This window comes from Glycine soja, chromosome 17 (assembly GCF_004193775.1).
Source record: "Glycine soja cultivar W05 chromosome 17, ASM419377v2, whole genome shotgun sequence".
In the NCBI taxonomy this organism is placed as follows: domain Eukaryota; kingdom Viridiplantae; phylum Streptophyta; class Magnoliopsida; order Fabales; family Fabaceae; genus Glycine; species Glycine soja.
Genome location: NC_041018.1, coordinates 3,313,738 through 3,333,964, shown reverse-complemented (window position 1 = coordinate 3,333,964; position 20,227 = coordinate 3,313,738). Strand labels below are relative to the sequence as shown.

Sequence of the window (20,227 nt, the reverse complement as noted above, 5' to 3'; positions counted from 1 at the left end):
TTAATTCCTATTATTTCCAATCTCTTGAATATTTTTCCATTCACAACCCTGAGGTTACAGTAAAGCTCACTTACTTTTCTAAATTATATATTTTCTTATCTATTTTAATTATTTTCATTTTTTAAATAAATTAATCTGCTAACTCACCAACCTACTATAAAAAATCGTGAGAGTTGACTTACTCAACCTATTTTTCAAAAATATTCAATTCCACGTCTTTAGAGTTCATTTATTTGGTGCATTGAAAAAGAGTGAATAATTTTGAAATGAAGTATGGAGCCTGCATGATAAATTTCAACTTAAAACATGTTATTGATCACATGGACATGTTATTTCCGCATTGAAAAAAAAAATCCTAACATGTATCACTGTTGATTTGATACCTTTATTTACCTCATACTGATCAAGTTGCTGACAGTACACAAAAAACCATATACTTAATAATAAGCAAAGACATTAGTATAAAGTAATAAATGCAGGTTGTTACCATATACTATATAACGTTAACACTTAACAGCACATTGGATGAACAAGGTTCACTCAATTAAACTAGTAGTTTTGTAATGGCAAGAGCATTACTACAGAGTTCAGAGAAGTAACGATTCCTCTCAGTAAGAGGAGAGGTAGAATCACTATCCCCACTTTGCATGTCCTTGAAGCCATCCTCACATGTCTCAGCATCAGACATAGCAGCAGAAACCAACGTGTCCACTTGGTCACAATCTCCATCAGCAAGTGCTTCTTTGGAGTCCTTCAAGTTCTCTATGGCTTCTGAGTATTCCTCTGCACAGTCACTTAAGCAACGTGACGCGTAAATGATGTTGTTGGAGCCATAATTGGCAGCAGAAGAATTGGACTGCAGCTCATGAACATAGGACAAAGTGTCTGCAGCATATGTTGTGCTCAGATTCAATGCAATCTCAGCAAGCACTTTTAGATCTGATGTCTTGCTAGCAGGGACTGATCTCAAGGTAGAAATGCATAGTTCGAAATGGAGGGTGTGCTTGCAGGTTGCTGTGACCAAATCCTCTCCTCCTTCTGTGTTCAGTGGCCTAGCACATTGACCCAGCAAAACAAAACAATTCATTAGCAAGATTGGCAGAACCAAGCATTGGTCAAGAGCTTTCCTTGATGCCATCTCTGACTCTGATAGTTTAGGGGCTGTGGTAGATGCATATATAATGTTGTAACCAAATTAGTTGATATATATTAACATGGTATTGGTATAATATGGTTGAAAGATAACTATATGCCTTAAATATTAATCAGATTTTCAATCCTCAAGTTTGCGTCCATAGAATAACTTTTGTTGGGAGAGATAAACTCTTTAAACAAATTTTCAGCGACTCAAGAGATTAGTCGTTAATTCTCGACTAGAATATCCGGGTTAGGAAAAACCAATTGATACACAAAGACAAATTTAAAACTTAAATAAATGTGTATCAGCTACTGAGCCATTTAAATTAATACATGCCAGATATGATTGCAAATAGAATAACACTTTTTTTGGCAGGTGATTTTTGAATTATTTGGCTACGTTTCTTTATGTTTGTCGGAACAGGCGTATGGTGTATAGATCATGACAGCTCTTAGTCTTTGGATTCGTTTTGTCTCTGAGGAATAAAATAGAATTAGCCAATCGGCCACAAGTACTTGCCTAGTTGCCTTATGTTTCTAAAGACCATACACTTGTTCGTGACAACTACCTAAAATTTGATTCAACATGGAGTTATTTTTTTATTATTTATTTACTGTAGTTTGCAGGTAAAGTAATTATAAAATTAGAATCTTGTAGGCATTTTTTAAAAGATGATTTGTGTAGAATGGTTATTTTTCTTTCCGAAGATGACAGGGTGTTTTCACAGCGAAAGGTATAGGACTAGTTCAGTAGTTCTCGTTAATTTAGTCATAGGCTTTATCCCTGTTCATCAGGTACCTCAACCGGATTCTACAGTGAATTTGAATTGAGGTACTAATCATTGTTAAACTCCATAATTGAATTAATAACATCTTTAATACTATTTTTCTCCAATTTTAGCTTGGGCTACTTTATAAAATTAGTAATTTAATAAATTAATAAGATAATTTTTTTTAAAAGATCCTTATACATTGCATTCTAAAGTTCTAGTATCACGTTCACCAACTGCAACAAAAACTATAGGGAGAACACCATCCATTGACGACGGCTGTCGGAGCCTCGGAGGTGTCGAGGGTGAATTTTGAAGTCTGAAGAGAGGAGAAAATGCTAGGGGTAGAGAGAGAAAGAAATAGTTTCTTCTTTTTTGAATTTTATTTCAGTGTGCTGTGACGTTTTGATTTGTTGTTGATAATTGTCATATTTTAGGTAACATATGATTTAAATGTTGACACTTGTGATTTCAAGAGTTTTTCTTATAAATTTTCTTTAATTTTTGAGTTATTTGGTAGTTAAAATATATTTAAATGTTTTGTTTATAATTTGAAGATTTATTTAATTCTATATGATGGAAGGGTAGAAGAAGTGAAAAATATTTTTGGAGTAGTGAGGAGTTGATTCATGATTACTTGAAGTTTTAAAGTGTTCTAATTCTTTATCCAGACTAGATCAAAGTCACCCAAATACGGAAAAATATTCTTAAGAGTCTAGACTGAATGAAGTTATTTTTTATGTTATGCTACTAAAAATAGATCATAACATGTTGATTGTAATCTTATACCTGTTTTTAATGCTGAAATAATTATTATTGAATATGAGAGGAATTAGTATTTGATAATTACTCTTAGAAATGTCATATACAAAGAATCAATATGGTATGATTTAGTATGTGCATCAACAATGGTAGAGAATGACTTATATGTGTGTAAATTTTATTAGGACAATAAAGAGTTGAATAATGAAGTCCAATCTTATGTTTTCTTAATTGAGTTTAAAACCGTTTTCATTGCTTTTCTTAGAATTATAGACTTGCAACTTTTATACTGTTTACTTTTATTGCAACAAACCAATGAATTTTTTTATCAAACATCATATATATAACTATTTAACCGTTTAATATTTTTCATCAAGTTGCTCAGCAGATGATCTTAGCTACAAATTTTTAAAAATGTGACGAGAATTAATACACTTGCCAATATTATAACAGTTGTGTGCAAAGCTTACGTGTTAAACGTGTTGAGTGTGTGTGCATACAAGATTTGTTCCGTATACATTGGTTAAGGTTTATAGGATTGACAATTTGAGGCATTCCTGAGATGGATCGAATGGATGTTGTTCTCCCTGGCGACCTCATAGTAGAAATCCTGTCATGGCTTCCTGTGGATGCACTTTTGCGATTCAGGTGCGTTTGCAAGTCATGGAAGTCCCTCATCTTTGATCCTTCTTTCAAAGATCTCGCAGAGACACCCCAATCCTATTCAACGACCCATTCAATGACGAGTATAACGCCATCATCACCATTTTCGAGCAGTAAATTAAATATAACGGAATTGAGACTTCATTGCTTAGGTGACAATTGCTTGGAGTTCATGCTTGAATTCTACTGACTATGTTCAAAGTTTGGTTTTCCCTTCGTATTTGAGCTACTCTGTTAAATCGAGACTGGTTTCAGAACCTTGTCGTCATTTCATGCATGGACCAGACATATTTTGTGGCTGACTAATTTTCTTTTTATTATAAATAAATGATTTTTCGATAAGGAAATTGCTTTCTCTACAAAAGGTTTTAAACAATAATCATTGCTTTATGCCTGATGCATTTAGTAGGCTGGGAGAACCTCAATTTGGGATTCTTTTCTGTTCTGGGTTTGAATTCACTTTGTTATGCAACAATGCTAGTTAAAAAATTGTAAATCTGTTGAAGAGCTAATTAAAAATCAAAATTGGGACTCAGAGAGTCACACACTAATGGAGAGTGCAACATGTGCATGTGTTTGCTGGGGTGATAGTCAAATTTGAGTTGTAAGCTATCACAGTCCAAAATTTGCATGGAGTATTGCTGATTTTGTGATTTTGTCCATTCTGATCTGGTTTTGCTGATTTATGTTTATCCTCATTACTGTGTGAGCCAACACGTTCAAGAGACGGTCTTCTTGTGATTTAATCTCATTCTTGATGCTTGTTAATACTGTCATGATGCACGATTAATATTGGTTTGTCAACCTGCGTATGGTCAGATTTAATCATGTATTGCATCTCTTTTCATTAGTAATCTAACCGTTGAAAATAATAATAATAATAATAAGGTTAAAGAATAATTAAATAAAAGACTTAATTGCACTTGGATTCTACTGCTATAGTCATTCGGCGAATTTAGTTCTTCTGTTTCTTTTTTTGTTTTTTTTTTGAGATTTTGATTGTACAATTTTGATTCATCCGTTAACTTTGCAATCAAATAAAATTTTATTGACATCTCAGAGTTCACTACAGACTCAACTTGTTTTTATCAGCAAGAACTGATTCTTCTATTTACTTAAACATTTGGTGACACAATTCTATGCAAGTATATTCCACCCCACTGCAGTTAGTGCAAGATTACAATTCAAGATTAAATGTTTTTAAAAAATTTACGGTAAAAGAAAGAAAGAAAAATACAATTCATCAAAATGAGCAAGACCATCAAGTTTATTTTCCGGTGTGCCTAATTAACATGTAGCAGCAGCAGCTCAAAGGCTGAAGCAAGAACTCAAGTGGTATGAAATTTGAAACAAAGGCGTTTAATTGTACAAGCCTTGCGTGGCAGGCACGCCCGTGTTCTGGAGCCATGTGCCTCTCAAGAAAGATCCCACAGTGAACTGGCTAGCCTCATCCTTGTTAATGACTTGGTAACCAGGCCACTTGATCCTAGCATTGGTGCTGGCACCAGGTCCTGTGTTGCCATACTCAGCATAGTACAATGTCTTGAGAGCAAAGTCTCCCTCCCAAGCTGTCCATCCATCGGGGTGAATGAAGTCACCTATTTCCGATTCCATCACAATTGTTCTCGAGAACTCCTTCCACGGCCTCCCAAGGTAGCTCCTGATCTTGTCCTTCTCTGGAACCAGTGAATCATCAGCCTTGATTGTGCATTTCTGCAGCACAATTCCAGTGACTTGTTGCTTGTCGACTCTCCCTTGAGCAGTCACCATGTTCTGCTGGTTTTCCAATGGCTTCCTAACTACCATGATGCAGTTCTGGAACACGACAGCTGCGTCGCCAAAGATGAAATCGATTGTTCCTGTAACGATGCAGCTCCTGTAGAATTGTCTGTGGGCTTGGGTGTATAGAGTGTCTTGGTAGCCCTCGAACCGACAGTTGGCAAACACTGCACGATCCGCCTGCACTCTTGCAGCCACTGCTTGGTGGCCATCAGGGCCTGCAGTGTTTCTGAATCCCATTGCTAGGCCTATGAATCCATCTCCCTCTACCACTGCACGTGCATAGCAACAGAGTCAAAACAACTTGTTACTCATCTATGATACATCAGATTAATTCTTGAAATTTCAAGAACTTGTAATGTTATGGACTAATATGATGGTGTACTACATTATAAATATGTTTAGTAGTAAGGAAAAGTCAGTCCCTTAAATGGATCTGACCAATGATATTTTTTATTAAGGGTTCCATTAAGGTCCGTGGGTATGAAAAAGCAGCTGTTGAAAGAGATCAACTCTTTATATTGATCTTAATATCTTGAGAGATCAGTTTATAGTTTTTGGTTGACGATACTCAGTTCACCAAAAAAAGTAATACACTTGTGCTTTTTATGAAGGGAGTTAAGATTTAGACATACCAAAACTTGCAGTTAGGAAAGTCCTGACACCGTCCCTAAAGTTTTTGTTGCCAGTGATGATGCTCTTTTGGGATCCATCACCATACATGGTTATATTTTGCATTTTCTTTGTTATGGTCACAGTCTCATCGTATACTCCTTCTTTAACAAAAATCACATAACTGCATGTTCACAACACCGAGAACATTATTTATAGCTGAACAAATATCAAACATAAACAGCATATACAAAAATGCAACTTAGAAAAAAGATGGGGTCTCTCTGATCATGAGATGGTTGGAATTCTCTCTCCCACATCCTAGAAAGAGATAGAGATAGAAGTCTGGAGAGTGAGAGGTGCTTACCGTCCTTCAAAATTTTGAGGGACAGCATTTAAACATTCAGAGATGGTTTTGAAGTCTCCGCTGCCATCTTTAGCCACGGTGACATTAGGTGCAGGTTTGTTATCCATAGCCTTCAATACCCTTCGGTCCTCATGGTTCATCCAAGAAGGAAGGCCATCAGCTTTGTCTAGAGAAGCAACTGGGGAGTTGCTGTTCTCAGACAGCAACGAACGGCTGCCGCGTGCTAGTGTTTGGATTGTTGAAAGAGCCGATGCAACCTGAGACAGAATGGCAAGGGAGTTGCTAACGAATTCCTTGGAATCGTTGAAGAGAGTCTGAAGTTCAGTCTTTGTGTTTCCCTCGGGAAAGCCATCAACACAATTCTGTTGGAAGGAGATGACAGCACTGAGCCAGCTGTTGAAATCAGGAGTCCTTTGAGAAAGGTTCTTCATCTCAATTTTTTCAAGTTCGGATATGGAGGTTGCAATGTCGTCCTTGGCATCCTCAAAGAGCTTCTTGCAATCTTCAAATGCACCTTTCTCTTGCTCATTTTCAAACTTCATGGAGATGGTTTTGTTGAAGGCCTTGCTAACCTCATCCTCAGCAAATTTGACATATGCCTTGAGAAGGTCTTTTGGTTGCGTGAGTTTGGGGTCATCCTCCATTGCCTTGTTAAGAGGGTCTTCACATTTTTCCTTGTAGTCCGCGGAGCTGCACACCAATTTCACCATCTTCGAATGCGCCACAACGTGATCCTTGCCGGGGGTGGTAGATTGTTGTGAATGGCCATGTGACTTGTTTTCATTGCTTTTTTTGTTGCCTGCTTCGTTGTCGTTTCTAACCACAACGAAGAGTACTGCACCTATCATGGCAACGAGGACAACGGAAGAGACCACGCCAATCATGATCCTCTTCCTCGCCTTTTGCCTCTTCTCGTTCCTTCTCCTCTCTGAGATGAGATCAAAGTCCTGAAACGCCATTGTGAGAGTTTCTCTAAGGCAGAGGAGACTCTCTGGCTTCTCTGCCTTAGGTTCAAACTGAAACCAGTCGCGGAGAAAAGAGGTAGAAAGAGATCCAAGGAAGGGTTAGTCCTTTGACTCCTTTTTACAACTTGTCTGTGTTTCATCGTTTCCAACTTTAACGTGGTTTCTTTGCAATGGAGTGTGGACGAGAGACATTTCAGCTGTTTCTATTTTAGGAACGTGTCAGTTTCCGTTCTTGCAATTTCTATAACCTTATTTGCCGCTAAGTTTTCATACCCTTTAGACCAACTTTCATTATCCTTCTCTCCTTTCTCTATGGCTAAAAGTAGAATGGAAGTGAAACTTAAAAAAACCAAACATCATTATGGTATGCCACATATGTTTCAAACTTGTTATTAAGCTTATTAAAAAATTACCAAATATAATTAATTTCCAAATATAGCTTAATACTTGTAAATTCCACACCAGTAATCTGAAAAGCAACACTTTATTTATATCTTGGTTATTTTGATTCACTCTTCCTCCTAAAAAAATTGTCGTTTGTTTGTTCAATCTAGGATCATGTTTAGTCTTATAATAACTGATAATTTCGGTGAAAACGTTCAAATGTGAGCAATACATCTCACTGACTAAGGAATAGTTGTAAATTTGTAATCCACTCTTTTTTAAAATAAAAGAGCCTAAAATTACCTGATATATTTTAACACCAATGACATAATTGTGCTCTCTTGTTTAAGAAAAACAAACATAAGCGTTTTAGAAAATTTTGAACCAATGTATGGTTTAATCATTAATGTGGGAGAGTGGCAGAGAATCCAAACCTGGCAGCGTAGTTAAAATTCCTAGTTATTTATATGACTTCTTCTTTTTTCTGAATTATATTTATATAAGACATTAATGATAAAACATTAAACTTAGATAAGCATATACAAATATTTAAAGGAAAATGCTAAAAAGCTCAAAAGTATTTAGCAATTAGCACTAAGTTGCACGACAATACTTGACATCATTATTAGGAAATATTTATTTTCCCCCTCATATATTTTGTATTAAAAGCAATCTTAAAATTAAAACTCATGAGACTAACTTCGAAACAGAGGGATCAAACTCACTCCTCCACCAAGTGTGGTTCTTGTTTGATCCTCTCTCTTATAGTTTGGTTCGTCAAAACAACTGATTGGTACAACATATTTCGCAACATTTTGCAACTTTTTACGGCACTTAGTTACCTTAATCATATTAAAATTAGACACTCACCTTTTTTTTATATTTTACAATAGCAAAGGTCAAGTGGGACAAGCTAAACCTATTTTATCTCTCTCTGTTTCTTTTTGATTAAATCCCATCATCATAAGGAAATGAAGTAGAGCCAAGCCAAGCATCACCAATAATAAACTCAGAAACTGTGAAGTTGTAGGCACTGTCATAATCCATTACATGGTACCCAGCCCAATTAACTCGGTTATCAGTCCCTGAACCAGGCCCATAATTAGCATACTCTCCATAATACAAAGTGTCCAAGCCTTGATCACCAGACCACTCTTTCCACCCCATTGGGTCAATAAATTGATCAATGTAGGACTCGAGAATATACCCCTCCATGGCCTTCCAAGGTAGCTCTTGACACTACCAGAATTGGAGTACAAATCTGTGGTGGCTAGAATTGAACAGTTTTGGATTGAAATGCCAGTGTCCTCATCAGGGGAATCTCTGGACTGTGCAGTGATGACAGTGAATTGACCAGGCATTGGCATCCTTGTGATAATTTTGGATGCATGCAAAACCACTGCTGCATTCCCAAATATGTAATCTATGGTCCCAAAAATGTCGCATTCCCTATAGAATTGTCTAAAGGAGTGGACATAAAGAGTGTCTTGGTAACCATACATGGCACACCTGTAGAAAGCAGTGAAGTCTGCATTCACTCTCAAGGCCACTGCTTGAAGCTTCTCTGGCCCTGCCTTGTTCTCAAAAGCTATATCACGTGCCAGAAAGCCCTCACCAGAGACAGCTGAAAAAAAAAAGAAAAAGAAAGAGACCACGGTCATGCAATTGCCATTTTGAGCAAATCAAACATGTTGCCAAGAGTCCATTTCAATAAACTTTTTGTCGAGTGAAAAGAGAAATGAATTAAACTTTTCTCATTAATTACAAGACAAAACTTTTATATAGTTACTTAGTTGTTGTTTTCCTATCAGAATTGAAACTTCTCCTCAGTAACCTATATTGGTAATATTTATAAACCTTTACACAAATTATCAAGACGAAACTTCAATTATAATTGGATAGCTACTGCATCTAAGTTTTTTCCTTAATTCAAATAAACTTGTGCACCTCAACCATTTTTAGAAGCTGCCACTTCTCTACTGGTTCCTGTAAACTTAACAAATTTCAACATACTTGTCACAAAAGTGTCTTACAGTTTTACAATTAAAAACGCTCTCATAAGCTTAAAGCTTATCCAAACTGAAACTTCAACAAATTAGGCACTGACTAATTCGTTATAGTTTCAGTACACAAAATCAAAGTGATCAATTCTAAAAGTTATAACATAAGGTACATTGATAGTTCCATCCATAAAGGGTTTACTTAAAGTTGCGGATCTGAAAGTGGTCCAGCCATCAACGACACTTCTGTTGCCAGTAATAACTGTAACATCCTTTCCATCGCCAAACAGAACAATATTGGTCTTATAACTTGGGATTTCAACATTTTCCTCGTAAGTCCCTTCTTTGACATAGATCACTGTCCTACCAGCACTGTCATTTGGAGCAAAGTTGATAGCCTCAGTGATGATGCTAAAGTTTCCCGTTCCATCAGCAGCCACAACAAGCTCTCCTCCATCATTGCTTTGCAAGAGACGGCGACGGTTTTTCATCGACAACCACAACAAACGCCGGTTCTTGTGTCCTTTGGAGGCCTTCCTCTCAGGTTTAGGGAGCATTGAGAGAGACTCACTGACATCTTTGTAAGAGCTTATCACAGAATTCACTACAACTGGCTTAAGGGTACCCGAAGCAGAATCTATGCTCTCTAGACACGTGTCCTTGTTGGTGAGTGCTGCACTTAGGTAGGTTCTTGCATCAACTAGTTTTTTAGAGTCTTGGGAACGGATTCCTGATAGTGATCGTTTTAAGGAAGCTAAGGTGGATTGTTGAAGTTCTCTACAGTCTTGGACTGCTCCTATTTTGTTCTCTATGATGTTGTTTCCAGCATTGTTTAATAGATCAGATAGTTTTGTGGCTCCAGATATTGCTGCTTGGAGGGACTTAAGAAGGGTGTTGATGATGTTTGGATTTATGCTTATTGAAATTGAAAGCTTAGATGAATTGAAGCTGCTAACTTCAGGAAATGGGTTGATAGTGATCGTTTTAAGGAAGCTAAGGTGGATTGTTGAAGTTCTCTACAGTCTTGGACTGCTCCTATTTTGTTATCTATGATGTTGTTTCCAGCATTGTTTGATAGATCAGATAGTTTTGTGGCTCCAGATATTGCTGCTTGGAGGGACTTAAGAAGGGTGTTGATGATGTATGGATTTATGTTTATTGAAATTGAAAGCTTAGATGAATTGAAGCTGCTAACTTCAGGAAATGGGTTGGTTCTGTTTGAGGAAGAGAGGTTTGCATGCAATGTTGTGGTTGTGGAAGCATTGGAGGATTTGGCAGCTATAGCATGTGAGAAGAAGAATGCTAAGAGAAGGAGGAAAATTTTAGGAGATGGAATAATAGCCATGAAATTATTACTATTACATGAACAATAAGAAAGAGACTGTTAAAATGTGATTTGGATATGAAGAATTTCAGTATTTGACTCGTGATAAATAAGGCAGTGGGTGAACATGGATAAGAAGTTTAGCATAAAAAAGCAGCACGGGCTTAGATTTTTAATTTTTTAACAAAAAGAGGGTAGATAATTGCACTACCTTCTAAACCTGGGAACATGAAAATCAGCTTATGGCCAAAGGGGATGCATGCGACAAAAATTAATGTGTGCCGTATTAATTTTCCTATATTTCTGCTTTAGGTGGGTCACCTGTTTTTGTTTTTACTCGAAGACCAGCTTAGTATCATTGGCATTATTGACAAGCAAAATGAGAAGCTGAGACTAAGAAATATAAAAAAAGGAACTATCAGTTCGCTAAGTTTAATGGTTGAGGTTGTTTTTAGAAGATATTGTAATATATGTCGGTGACAGGGAATGATCTAAGATAGGAAGACACACAGCCTACGTTTTGGGTCATTCTGTTTTTGTTTTGTGAGTAGCGGTGAAAATAATGAAAGACATAAAAAAACTATTGGTATAAATAATTGGATACTTTGGTCTCTTATTAAAAATCTGAAATTGGATCTTTAACTTAGATATGAATAAAATTACAACTCAAAATATCATTTTATTTTAAAATGAACCGATTCAGTAAAAGAATTAATTGAATATCAAATAAAAAAATTTAGATATCTCTTGTTAAAATAATAATAATAATAATGTAAGGGTTGGTGCTCAAGAACTAATTGAAGGGATCTTAATTTGTACTACGTTGACAGTTCACTTCGAGCTCAACAGTTTCAAGTGCTTTAATTGTTGAGTTTAGGTTGCACCTTCCAATTCCCAGATTAGTCAGTAGTCACAAACCAATGGTGGGTCAGTACTAGCTAGTCAAGTACTCTTAATAGTGTCAACATTGTGACCAACCTATAATCGCGACTCAAAAATATTCATTTGTTTGTAGTGAGTCATATTATTGTTTGACTAAATCGAAATCCTAGAAGTTTTAAATATTGCTTTTATGCTTTTAAGTATTAAATGCACTTATTTATTATTATTTTTTATAAAATATTAGGATAATTAATAAAAATATTATAATACAATATAATATTACTCAATTTGCTAATTGTAAGTTTGTTTTATTTTAATATTTGAAAAGGTAATTAAAAAATTATAAAATAATTTTATAATATATACACGATTTTTTTAACCTATGCAACTTTACATAGGATAAGCCTTATTAATTATCCACCCTTCAACTAACTAGGTATTATGTTTTCTTAAAAAAAGTGTTTTTCTCTTTCATATTTATTTACATAATCTCTTTCTTCCTATCAATAAAATAATAATTAATTAATACATATTTATCCTCTAAAATTATATAGTCGTTTCATTCCACCAAAATAGTCTTTATCCACCAAAATATTATCAATATGAAGAGTAAGACTCTCTCACTAGTGCTAAAGCATAAGGTTATTAATCAAGTTGTTTTCAAACCTCCAGAAAACCTTTGATAAAGAAGTCTCGATGTTATAAAAGAAATTGTATTTTCGTTATGCATGGATCATGATTGTATGAGTATATAAAATCTACACTAAATGGCTGTGACTTTTTCAAGTTATTTGACATAAGTCTATTGAATGTGCCAAGGAAAACTTTTATATTCAATAGGAGAGAAAAATCACTTTTTTTGAGAAATCATAATAGTTAGTTGGTATATATATATATATATATATATATATATATATATATATATATATATATATATATATATATATATATATATATATATATATATATAATGTAGTTTGTTGGGACTTCATTAATTAGCACTGGCTCGTTGTAAAATAGTAGTAGTATTTCTCATGCAGTGATTTGTCACCACACCAAATAAATAAAGTCACCCCCACAAAGAAAATTTCGCCAAACCAATGGACTGTCCACCCCCACAAAGCTCGTTAATGCTAACCGCAAAACACTTATATGCACTGAATCGAAAATAATTTGGAAAATTATAATTTCCTCTTTGATGCTTAAATCATATTATTTTTTAATTTTAAAATATGGATGATAATTGGAACTATATTTAATCCATACTTAAAAAAAAATTGCCTATTTCTTTTATTGTGCCTCTTTTATACTCTTCGATCCCTTATTATAAGTTTTTTTTTTCAAAAATTTATTTGTCCCTCTTTATAAGATCTTTTTTTTTAATTTCTAGATGTATTATTTTTTTTTCTTATGCATAATTAATTATTTTCTATCTAAACATTAATGATAAATAAGTAAGTGGATAGAGAGAGAATAAAAGTGCGATTTTAAAATTATAATATAAATAATTAACAAATTTAATGTAATAATTATTTTTTTGAAGGAGCCTAAATTATATTTAAAAATGAAAGAAATATATATTAACTATATAAATAATTTTTATCAACTATAATTAATCATCAATCAACATGACAGCTCCGTGTTAAAACTGAACTATGCAATGCAACACAACACACGTATATTTGTTACCTCCATTTTCTCCAAAACGAAAAACACCCAACAATGTCTTTCAGGAAACAAATGTTGCATAATGTAGCTGATTGTTTGGCAGACAAGGGTCATGACATCCCTATAGGAGTGCACATTTTCGAGCTACTTCCTGTAGAGTGCAAGGGTTTGCTTTGGAGTGATTGTATGGGAACTTGTTTCCCTATAGTTATTCGTTTGTAATGGCTATAGCCTCCCTTTAATAAAAGAAAGAAAAAAAACACCGAACTCCCCAAGTACTCCTAAACCAAAAAATGGAAAATCTTTAATAATCAAGTACCAATTAATTAAAGTGAACACGGACCCATTCACCTCTTTCTTTTAATACCTTTTTTTTCTTCCTATGATATAAAACTATAAATATATAATAACTTTATATAATTAAGTACAAGAGAGTGCCAAGGCGTGGCAGTAGTTTATTTCTGTTAAACTGTGAGTCCCGCAGTGAAGGTTACTCCAGTTGAAGGCAACCATAGATTCCCCTCAATAAATTGAGACACGGTGAAGTTACTAGCCTGGCTCGAATCATTCAATGCATGGTACCCTGGCCACTTCACACGGTTAGCAACTCCAGCACCTGCTCCAGTGTTCATGTACTCAGCATAGTACAATGTGTCCAATGCAAAGTTTCCATTCCACTCCAACCACCCTTCTGCCCCTATCACCTCACTCATGTACGATTGCATGAAAACGGTTCGTGAGTAACTCTTCCAGGGTCTCCCCAGGTACGTTTGTGCGGTTCCAACAGAAGGTATAAGATCAGAATCTGCAGTTATGTTGCAGAACTGGAATGAGAAACCGGTTGGTTCATTTGGGTCTTTTCTACCGTGTGCTGTGATTGTGTTCTTTTGGTTTGGTAAGCCTTTTTTTACTCTTAGGAAGCAGTTTTGGAACACTGCAGTGGCGTCACCGAAGATGTAATCAACTGTGCCGCTGATTGTGCAGTCTCTGAAGAATTGGCGCATTGTGTGGGTGTAGAGACTGTCTTGGTAACCGAAAATCCCACATCGGAAGAACACGGAAAGGTCAGAGTCTGATCTTAGTGCCACTGCTTGGTGCTTCTCGGGCCCTGCTGTGTTCTGAAAGGATATGTCTCTTGCTATGAACCCTCTGCCACTCACAGCTGCAAACACAATTAAACAAATGAGAAGAAAAAAAAATGGTAACAATATTGTTACAGAAAAAAAAAATCTAACTGATTACTTTTAAGATAAATTTTCTTCTTTCAACCATATTTCTTCTATTTATAAGTGTTGAATTTGAAATTTTATTTAAGCAGATCGAGTTGAGTATATCGGACCACAACTTGTTGGTAAAAAAATGAGAATTTGGTTAAACATTTCCGTCACTGAATGAGATGGTTTTGAGGATTTTAATTGCATGCACGTGCTCATTTATTGTTAATTATCGGTTAGTTGCATACGTGGTGGATTATGTTAGTTAGTGGCTAATACATGGTTAAATATTGAGGCCCTACTTACTGTTGAAAGTTGTTATAAGTCGAAATTATATATTTAATCACTTCCTTCAATCTTGTGTGTTCAGAAGGGATTGTTCCTAATCAGAACAACTTTGACCCACTGCATTCATTGTTTTATTATATATATGCTGATTCATTAGGAGTTAGCTTGCAGACATGGATTATGTTGGTAATGAGCCTGGATTTCCTGGAATAATGGAATCTTCTTCACACTAGCTTGCCGACTATACTTTTATAGTTTTATTTATTCCATGATCAAATTTTATGATTAAATACCGTTATCTTGGTTTGTTAATTTTGAAATACTTACAAATATTTTGTATAAACTTTAGTGATCAACACTTATTTAATTATTCGTATTGGTATTATTATTTTTTGCTGTACCAAAACCTTTTTTTAAAAAAAAAGATTAAGGTATTTAATTTGGACCTTCTGCCGTTCAAAATAACTTATTTAATCATATTTTCTGTGAGAAAAACATTTTGTTAGAAAACTTTTTTAAAGGTTAAGGTATTCTACAGATATAAAAGTAATGTAAGGGGCCCCTATCGTTATATATCGCATGGCATTCGCTTTTTTTTTATGCCAGCAACTTTCGGTTTTCATGAACAGTATAAAGCTCATTAATTATTGTTATTCCCAGTGAATTTTCAGTTATTTATTGTGAAACAATAAAACCGATAACCTAACTCAACAGTAATTAGTTATTGTCTGCTAAAATTTATAAAAGCACATAAAGAATATTGAAATTCTAAATGCGTGAGGGAGAAATTTCGGACGACACACGTGTTCTTCATGATACAAAATTTTCATGTTAGTCTTTAAAAAATATAAATATTAATTTTATTCGTTTTTATTAGACTCATTAACGTTAAAAAAAAAAAAAAAAACATGGTAAAAACTTCCCGTTATCACGCTAGCTATTACCCTATCATGTAGGAAATCAACTTTAGGCTTCAAGAATCAAGATAGAAGATTCCATCATACCGAAACACAAAGCAGTTTTTTCAATTTTACATCATATACTATGCTTTTTATTTTATTTTATTTTTAAATGTTACAACTATTAAAGAAAGAAGCAAAGCGAAGAAAAATTATTTTATTTCTTGAGTTGTGTATAAAAACCTTAAAAGAAACAACGGTAAAAAAAAAAAGTACTATTATAAACGTGATATTAAATAAAATACTTAAGGAATACTAACGTTAAAAAAAAGCATGGTGAAAAGTTCCCGTTATCATGCTATTACCCTATCTCGCAGGCTTCAAAATAGAAGATTCTATCGAAACCCAATGCAGTTATTTTCAATTTTGCATCATATTCTATGTTTCTTTTAATTTTATGTTAATGTTATTAAAAACAAAAGACATAAATAGTAGTAGCATACTTACCGAATGTAGCTGAGCGGAAGGTGGTCCAGCCGTCGACGACACTCCGGTTACCGGAGATGACGGTGGCATCCATCCCCTGTCCAAGAATCATAATATTCCACTTCTTCTTCTTGATCTCCACGTTCTCAACATAAACACCCTTCTTTACCAAAATCACAAAACGCTTCATGCTATAATCAGGAGCCGCAAGCACCGCATCCATGATCTTAGCGTAGTTCCCACTCCCATCTAAAGCTACAGTGACATCAGGAGTGACTGCAATTGCTTGCAGCAGCTTCCTTTCCTTGGGCTTAATCCAAGAAGGAAATTGCCCCTTGCTGCTGGCGGCGTCAAATTGATCCTGTGCGGGAAGAACTTGCGCAAGAAGCTGCTCCACCAACGACACAACTTGCCCGATGCCTGCCGAGACCAAACCCTTCACAATGCTGTTTGTCCCTTCGAATCCCTCCATGCACGTCTCTGGATGCGCAAGCGCCGCACTTAGCCATGTCCTCAAATCCGAACTCAGGTTCCCCGTACTGTTATGCTTCCCTGCCACATACACACATGCATTCAGAGTTAATTCTATTTTTGGGTTTATAGTTATAATGACGCAGGATGTGTACCTTTGGGGTTCTGAGAGGCCGAGAGGGCCCAGGAGAGGACGTCGGAGGAGAGGTCGAGCAAGTCCAGGCAGTCGGCGATGGCGGTGCTGAGGCGGAAGTTGGCCAAGGGAGAGCCGAAGCGTGAGAGGATCGAAGCGAGTTGACGTATGGCAGTGATGACTTCGGTGACTGAGCCGGCGAAGTGGCTAGGGGAAACTTTGAGGCAGGCTGAACCTGCGAAGTCGGTGTGAGCAGCATCCAATGGGGTGCAGATAGCGAGAAAGAGGAGGAAGGAGAATGTGAGAGAGGGTGTTCTTTGTGGCTGGTTTATTAGTGAAGGAATAGCCATTTGGAAGAACCAGTGGCGAACAAGGAGTGAGAGAGGTTTAATATTTATAGGGGGAGGGGGAGAGATTGGAATGCAGTATCGGTTGGAATATGATTTTTCTTTTTATATATATAAAAAAAAAAGTTATTACACATTAGTATATTACTATGTTGCTGCTAACAAAATTTGGTATTGGTGATAGAGAATTGAATTCAGGTTTGCGTGGATGTTACTTAAATATGTTGATTAGGGTCTGGTTAAATGTAAAGTAAGTTTTATTGGAATACATAAAGTTGACTTGAATGGTTTTTATGTGTTGAAAGAAATTAATTAATTTTTAATTGTTGACTGATAAACACCTTTTATGTATATACCTAAAAAAATTATGTGGAATACCATAAATCCTTCAAAAAAATAAATACCCATAAAACTAGTGTGTTAAAAAAATATCATATATTAATTTTTAAAATTTTCTTAACAAAAGATAAATAAATAATGATAATCTATAATCATTATAAAAAATAATCTTATTTTTTTATATTCATTTTTTTAACATTTTTATCCTCAACAGTTAAGTATATATAAATAACTTTCAAATTCAAACACAAGTGTTTTTTTTTATTAGTATAATATAATGATAAAAGGATGAACCATATTTTTATGTAATACTATTTTCTCTAGTGCGTCAACATTTTTATTGTTTGACTTCAATCCAACACTAATTAATGTGAATTAGTACCTAAGAGTAAAATTTCTAAGATGAAATAATGTATAGAGAATCACACCTAGTCTTAAAGTAAATTCATTTTGCAGCTGAATCAAACAGAAGAATATCACTCAACTCTTGAAAGATGACTTATTGAACAAAATGGGTTAAAAAAATTATTTATCAATTTCGTATAGTTTTAAAACAATTTTATCTAATAGGGTTGTTTTTTTGTCATCGATTACATTTATAACTGATGTAATAATAAGTACAGAACTGATATAAAAGAAAATAATGACAACCAAAAAATGAGTTTTTACTTAAGATAATTCTTCTTATTATATGATAAAAAAAACATAAAATTTCATTTAGAATAATGTATCTTGTATCTTAAGCCACAAAAATAATTCATATTAAATAAATCATTTAAAAACTATAACAAATCACTAAATAATTTTTTTTATAATCCATTTTGGTGAATAAGTCCTTGAAAGATTATTTCTAGGCCTCATGATAGTATGCGTTTCAACCCAATTTAATTAGACATCTATAAATATAGTCATTATCTATATATATAGTAAGTATTTATTTAGTACAAAATGTTGCTCTAATGGAATACTCGCTAACTTAAGCGTCTTCACTTATTTTTCAGTATTTCTTTTCAATTGTACTCATCAATCTACTCAAAAGCTTACCTTTATCAACATTTTTCAGTGCTTGTTTACAATCAAGGGTGGAGCTTTCTTATTATAACATAGGGAGCATCCCCCAAACTATAATTTTTTAAAGTGTTTAAAATAATCATAAAAAACAATATTTATCAAAACTATTAAATTTAATTAATCTATACATTCAAATCTTAATTATTTTAACCCATCCATATTATTTTTCCAACTCTGACACTTATTATATAGTCAACAACCCATCTCTTATGAACCGTTACCTCCTCCTTAGTCAAGAAATCTTGGACCCAGAAGACCAACAGTCTCATCTAAGTCAAGAGATCTGAATAAACTTATCTTTCATTTTTTTTTTCTATTTTATTATTTAAAAACAATGTAAAAATACAATTTCTCACAAGAGAGGAGATGCTGCGAAACGTAAAAGGAGGGCTGTGTCGGCGGTAACTTAGCCATGCATGTCACAATTACAGGTTGCAGAACCAAATCCGAGACTGGGTTATTGGATTCCTGTTCTTGACACCCCACCCACTGTGACTGCTACTACTACAGCTTCCACCGAATCAATTTGTTGCATTTGCATCGACTCTTCTCTGTTTTTCATTTTCCTTCCCACTACCGTCACCAGATAAAAGAAAAAGAAAAAAAAATGTCCACTTTATCATCATTTGGATCTTCTTTATTCTTCCACACCGTATGAAACGAACGAAAAAAAAAATGTTATCGTTTCCTATGCAAGCGACCCGCGCTTGTCCTTTTCCCTCGTAATTAGACAAAGTAGTATGGGTCTGGCTCATGAATTAATGTTGTTTTCTTTCGCTACAGGCAGCCAAAGGTTTCCTTCCAATTACACGGTTTCAATACGTTTAGTAAAAAAGATGCTGACATGCACTAACCATTCAAGAGTAAAACAAAAGATAATATTGGGTAAATAAGTTACATTCTTTTTTCAAGAAATGTCAAAATATATTTATATTTTTAAAAAGTTTTTATATAAACAAACTTTTTCATGATAATGAATGATTATGATTATGTCTCTCAACGACATTTTGATTTATTTTTTTTATCACTTTCGATCAATGTCATTAATAAATTATTTTTTAGAATTTTTTATTATTAATTCTAATATTTAAACCCTTTTTATTTTTACTGAATTCTAATATTTAAACCTAAAGAATATCATTTCCCTTATCTTGTTATTTATTTTAACTAACCTAAAAAATTAACTGTATACACATCATTTGATGTTTGCAAACTTGGTTTTTAAGATTTTTTTTTATATATCACTAAGATGATCCAATCCTTTTAAAACGTTTTTAAGATAGAATTTTTCGAAAGTTTGTAAAACGCAATTTGAACTCTCCTTATATTTTCTAGTGACCTACATTCAGCATGATTAATTTAATTTTTCCTATAAAAAAAGTGTTACTTTTATATATTTCGACTTTTTACACTATATATATATATATTGCATTCTAAATAAACATGGTAGGCATAAAATAAGACCCGTGACATGTAAGATGCAATGTAAAAGATTGACTCAATTAAATATGAAGGTTCAAATCAATCACTAAAAAAATAGGGACACTTTGATCCCTAGAAAATGAAAACATTTGGTTTGTCTATTTCAAATACCGCAAACTTTGACCATTAAATCATTTTTCTCTGTTTCTAATCACGATAAGCTAATTCATAGAAAAATAAATTG

The 20,227-nt window shown here is 34.3% G+C and overlaps 3 protein-coding genes and 1 pseudogene across 3 annotated transcripts; all 4 read right to left on the bottom strand.

Moving 5' to 3' along the window:
* Positions 1 to 437: 437 nt before the first annotated feature.
* Positions 438 to 1,309, bottom strand: LOC114393147 (putative invertase inhibitor). The gene has a single exon (XM_028354411.1). The coding sequence runs from the start codon at positions 1,136 to 1,138 to the stop codon at positions 545 to 547; it is 594 nt and encodes a 197-aa protein (XP_028210212.1). The 5' UTR covers positions 1,139 to 1,309; the 3' UTR covers positions 438 to 544.
* A 3,262-nt stretch (positions 1,310 to 4,571) lies between these two features.
* LOC114392873 (putative pectinesterase/pectinesterase inhibitor 45) lies at positions 4,572 to 7,193 on the bottom strand. Its single transcript, XM_028354120.1, has 3 exons — positions 6,091 to 7,193; positions 5,747 to 5,907; positions 4,572 to 5,383 (listed from the first exon to the last, which is right to left on the bottom strand). Exons 1-3 carry the CDS (start codon positions 7,047 to 7,049, stop codon positions 4,692 to 4,694), a joined length of 1,812 nt encoding a protein of 603 aa, XP_028209921.1. The 5' UTR covers positions 7,050 to 7,193; the 3' UTR covers positions 4,572 to 4,691.
* Positions 7,194 to 8,103: 910 nt separating this feature from the next.
* Positions 8,104 to 10,869, bottom strand: LOC114393098 (annotated as a pseudogene).
* A 2,702-nt stretch (positions 10,870 to 13,571) lies between these two features.
* Positions 13,572 to 17,191, bottom strand: LOC114393370 (pectinesterase/pectinesterase inhibitor PPE8B-like). The gene is made up of 3 exons (XM_028354677.1): positions 16,827 to 17,191; positions 16,222 to 16,752; positions 13,572 to 14,475 (listed from the first exon to the last, which is right to left on the bottom strand). The coding sequence occupies exons 1-3, from the start codon at positions 17,152 to 17,154 to the stop codon at positions 13,778 to 13,780; spliced, it is 1,557 nt and encodes a 518-aa protein (XP_028210478.1). The 5' UTR covers positions 17,155 to 17,191; the 3' UTR covers positions 13,572 to 13,777.
* Positions 17,192 to 20,227: the final 3,036 nt, after the last annotated feature.

What these genes read in the sequence shown, in the direction of transcription:
- LOC114393147 (XM_028354411.1), bottom strand. Translation starts at nt 1,138, where the DNA reads ATGGCATCAAGGAAAGCTCTTGACCAATGCTTGGTTCTGCCAATCTTG.
- LOC114392873 (XM_028354120.1), bottom strand. Translation starts at nt 7,049, where the DNA reads ATGGCGTTTCAGGACTTTGATCTCATCTCAGAGAGGAGAAGGAACGAG. An exon ending in CCTCAAAATTTTGAAGGACG is followed by an intron (nt 5,908 to 6,090) that starts GTAAGCACCTCT and finishes GTGAACATGCAG; the next exon opens with TTATGTGATTTTTGTTAAAG. An exon ending in TTTCCTAACTGCAAGTTTTG is followed by an intron (nt 5,384 to 5,746) that starts GTATGTCTAAAT and finishes ATGCACGTGCAG; the next exon opens with TGGTAGAGGGAGATGGATTC.
- LOC114393370 (XM_028354677.1), bottom strand. Translation starts at nt 17,154, where the DNA reads ATGGCTATTCCTTCACTAATAAACCAGCCACAAAGAACACCCTCTCTC. An exon ending in GGCCTCTCAGAACCCCAAAG is followed by an intron (nt 16,753 to 16,826) that starts GTACACATCCTG and finishes TGTATGTGGCAG; the next exon opens with GGAAGCATAACAGTACGGGG. An exon ending in CTTCCGCTCAGCTACATTCG is followed by an intron (nt 14,476 to 16,221) that starts GTAAGTATGCTA and finishes TTGTGTTTGCAG; the next exon opens with CTGTGAGTGGCAGAGGGTTC.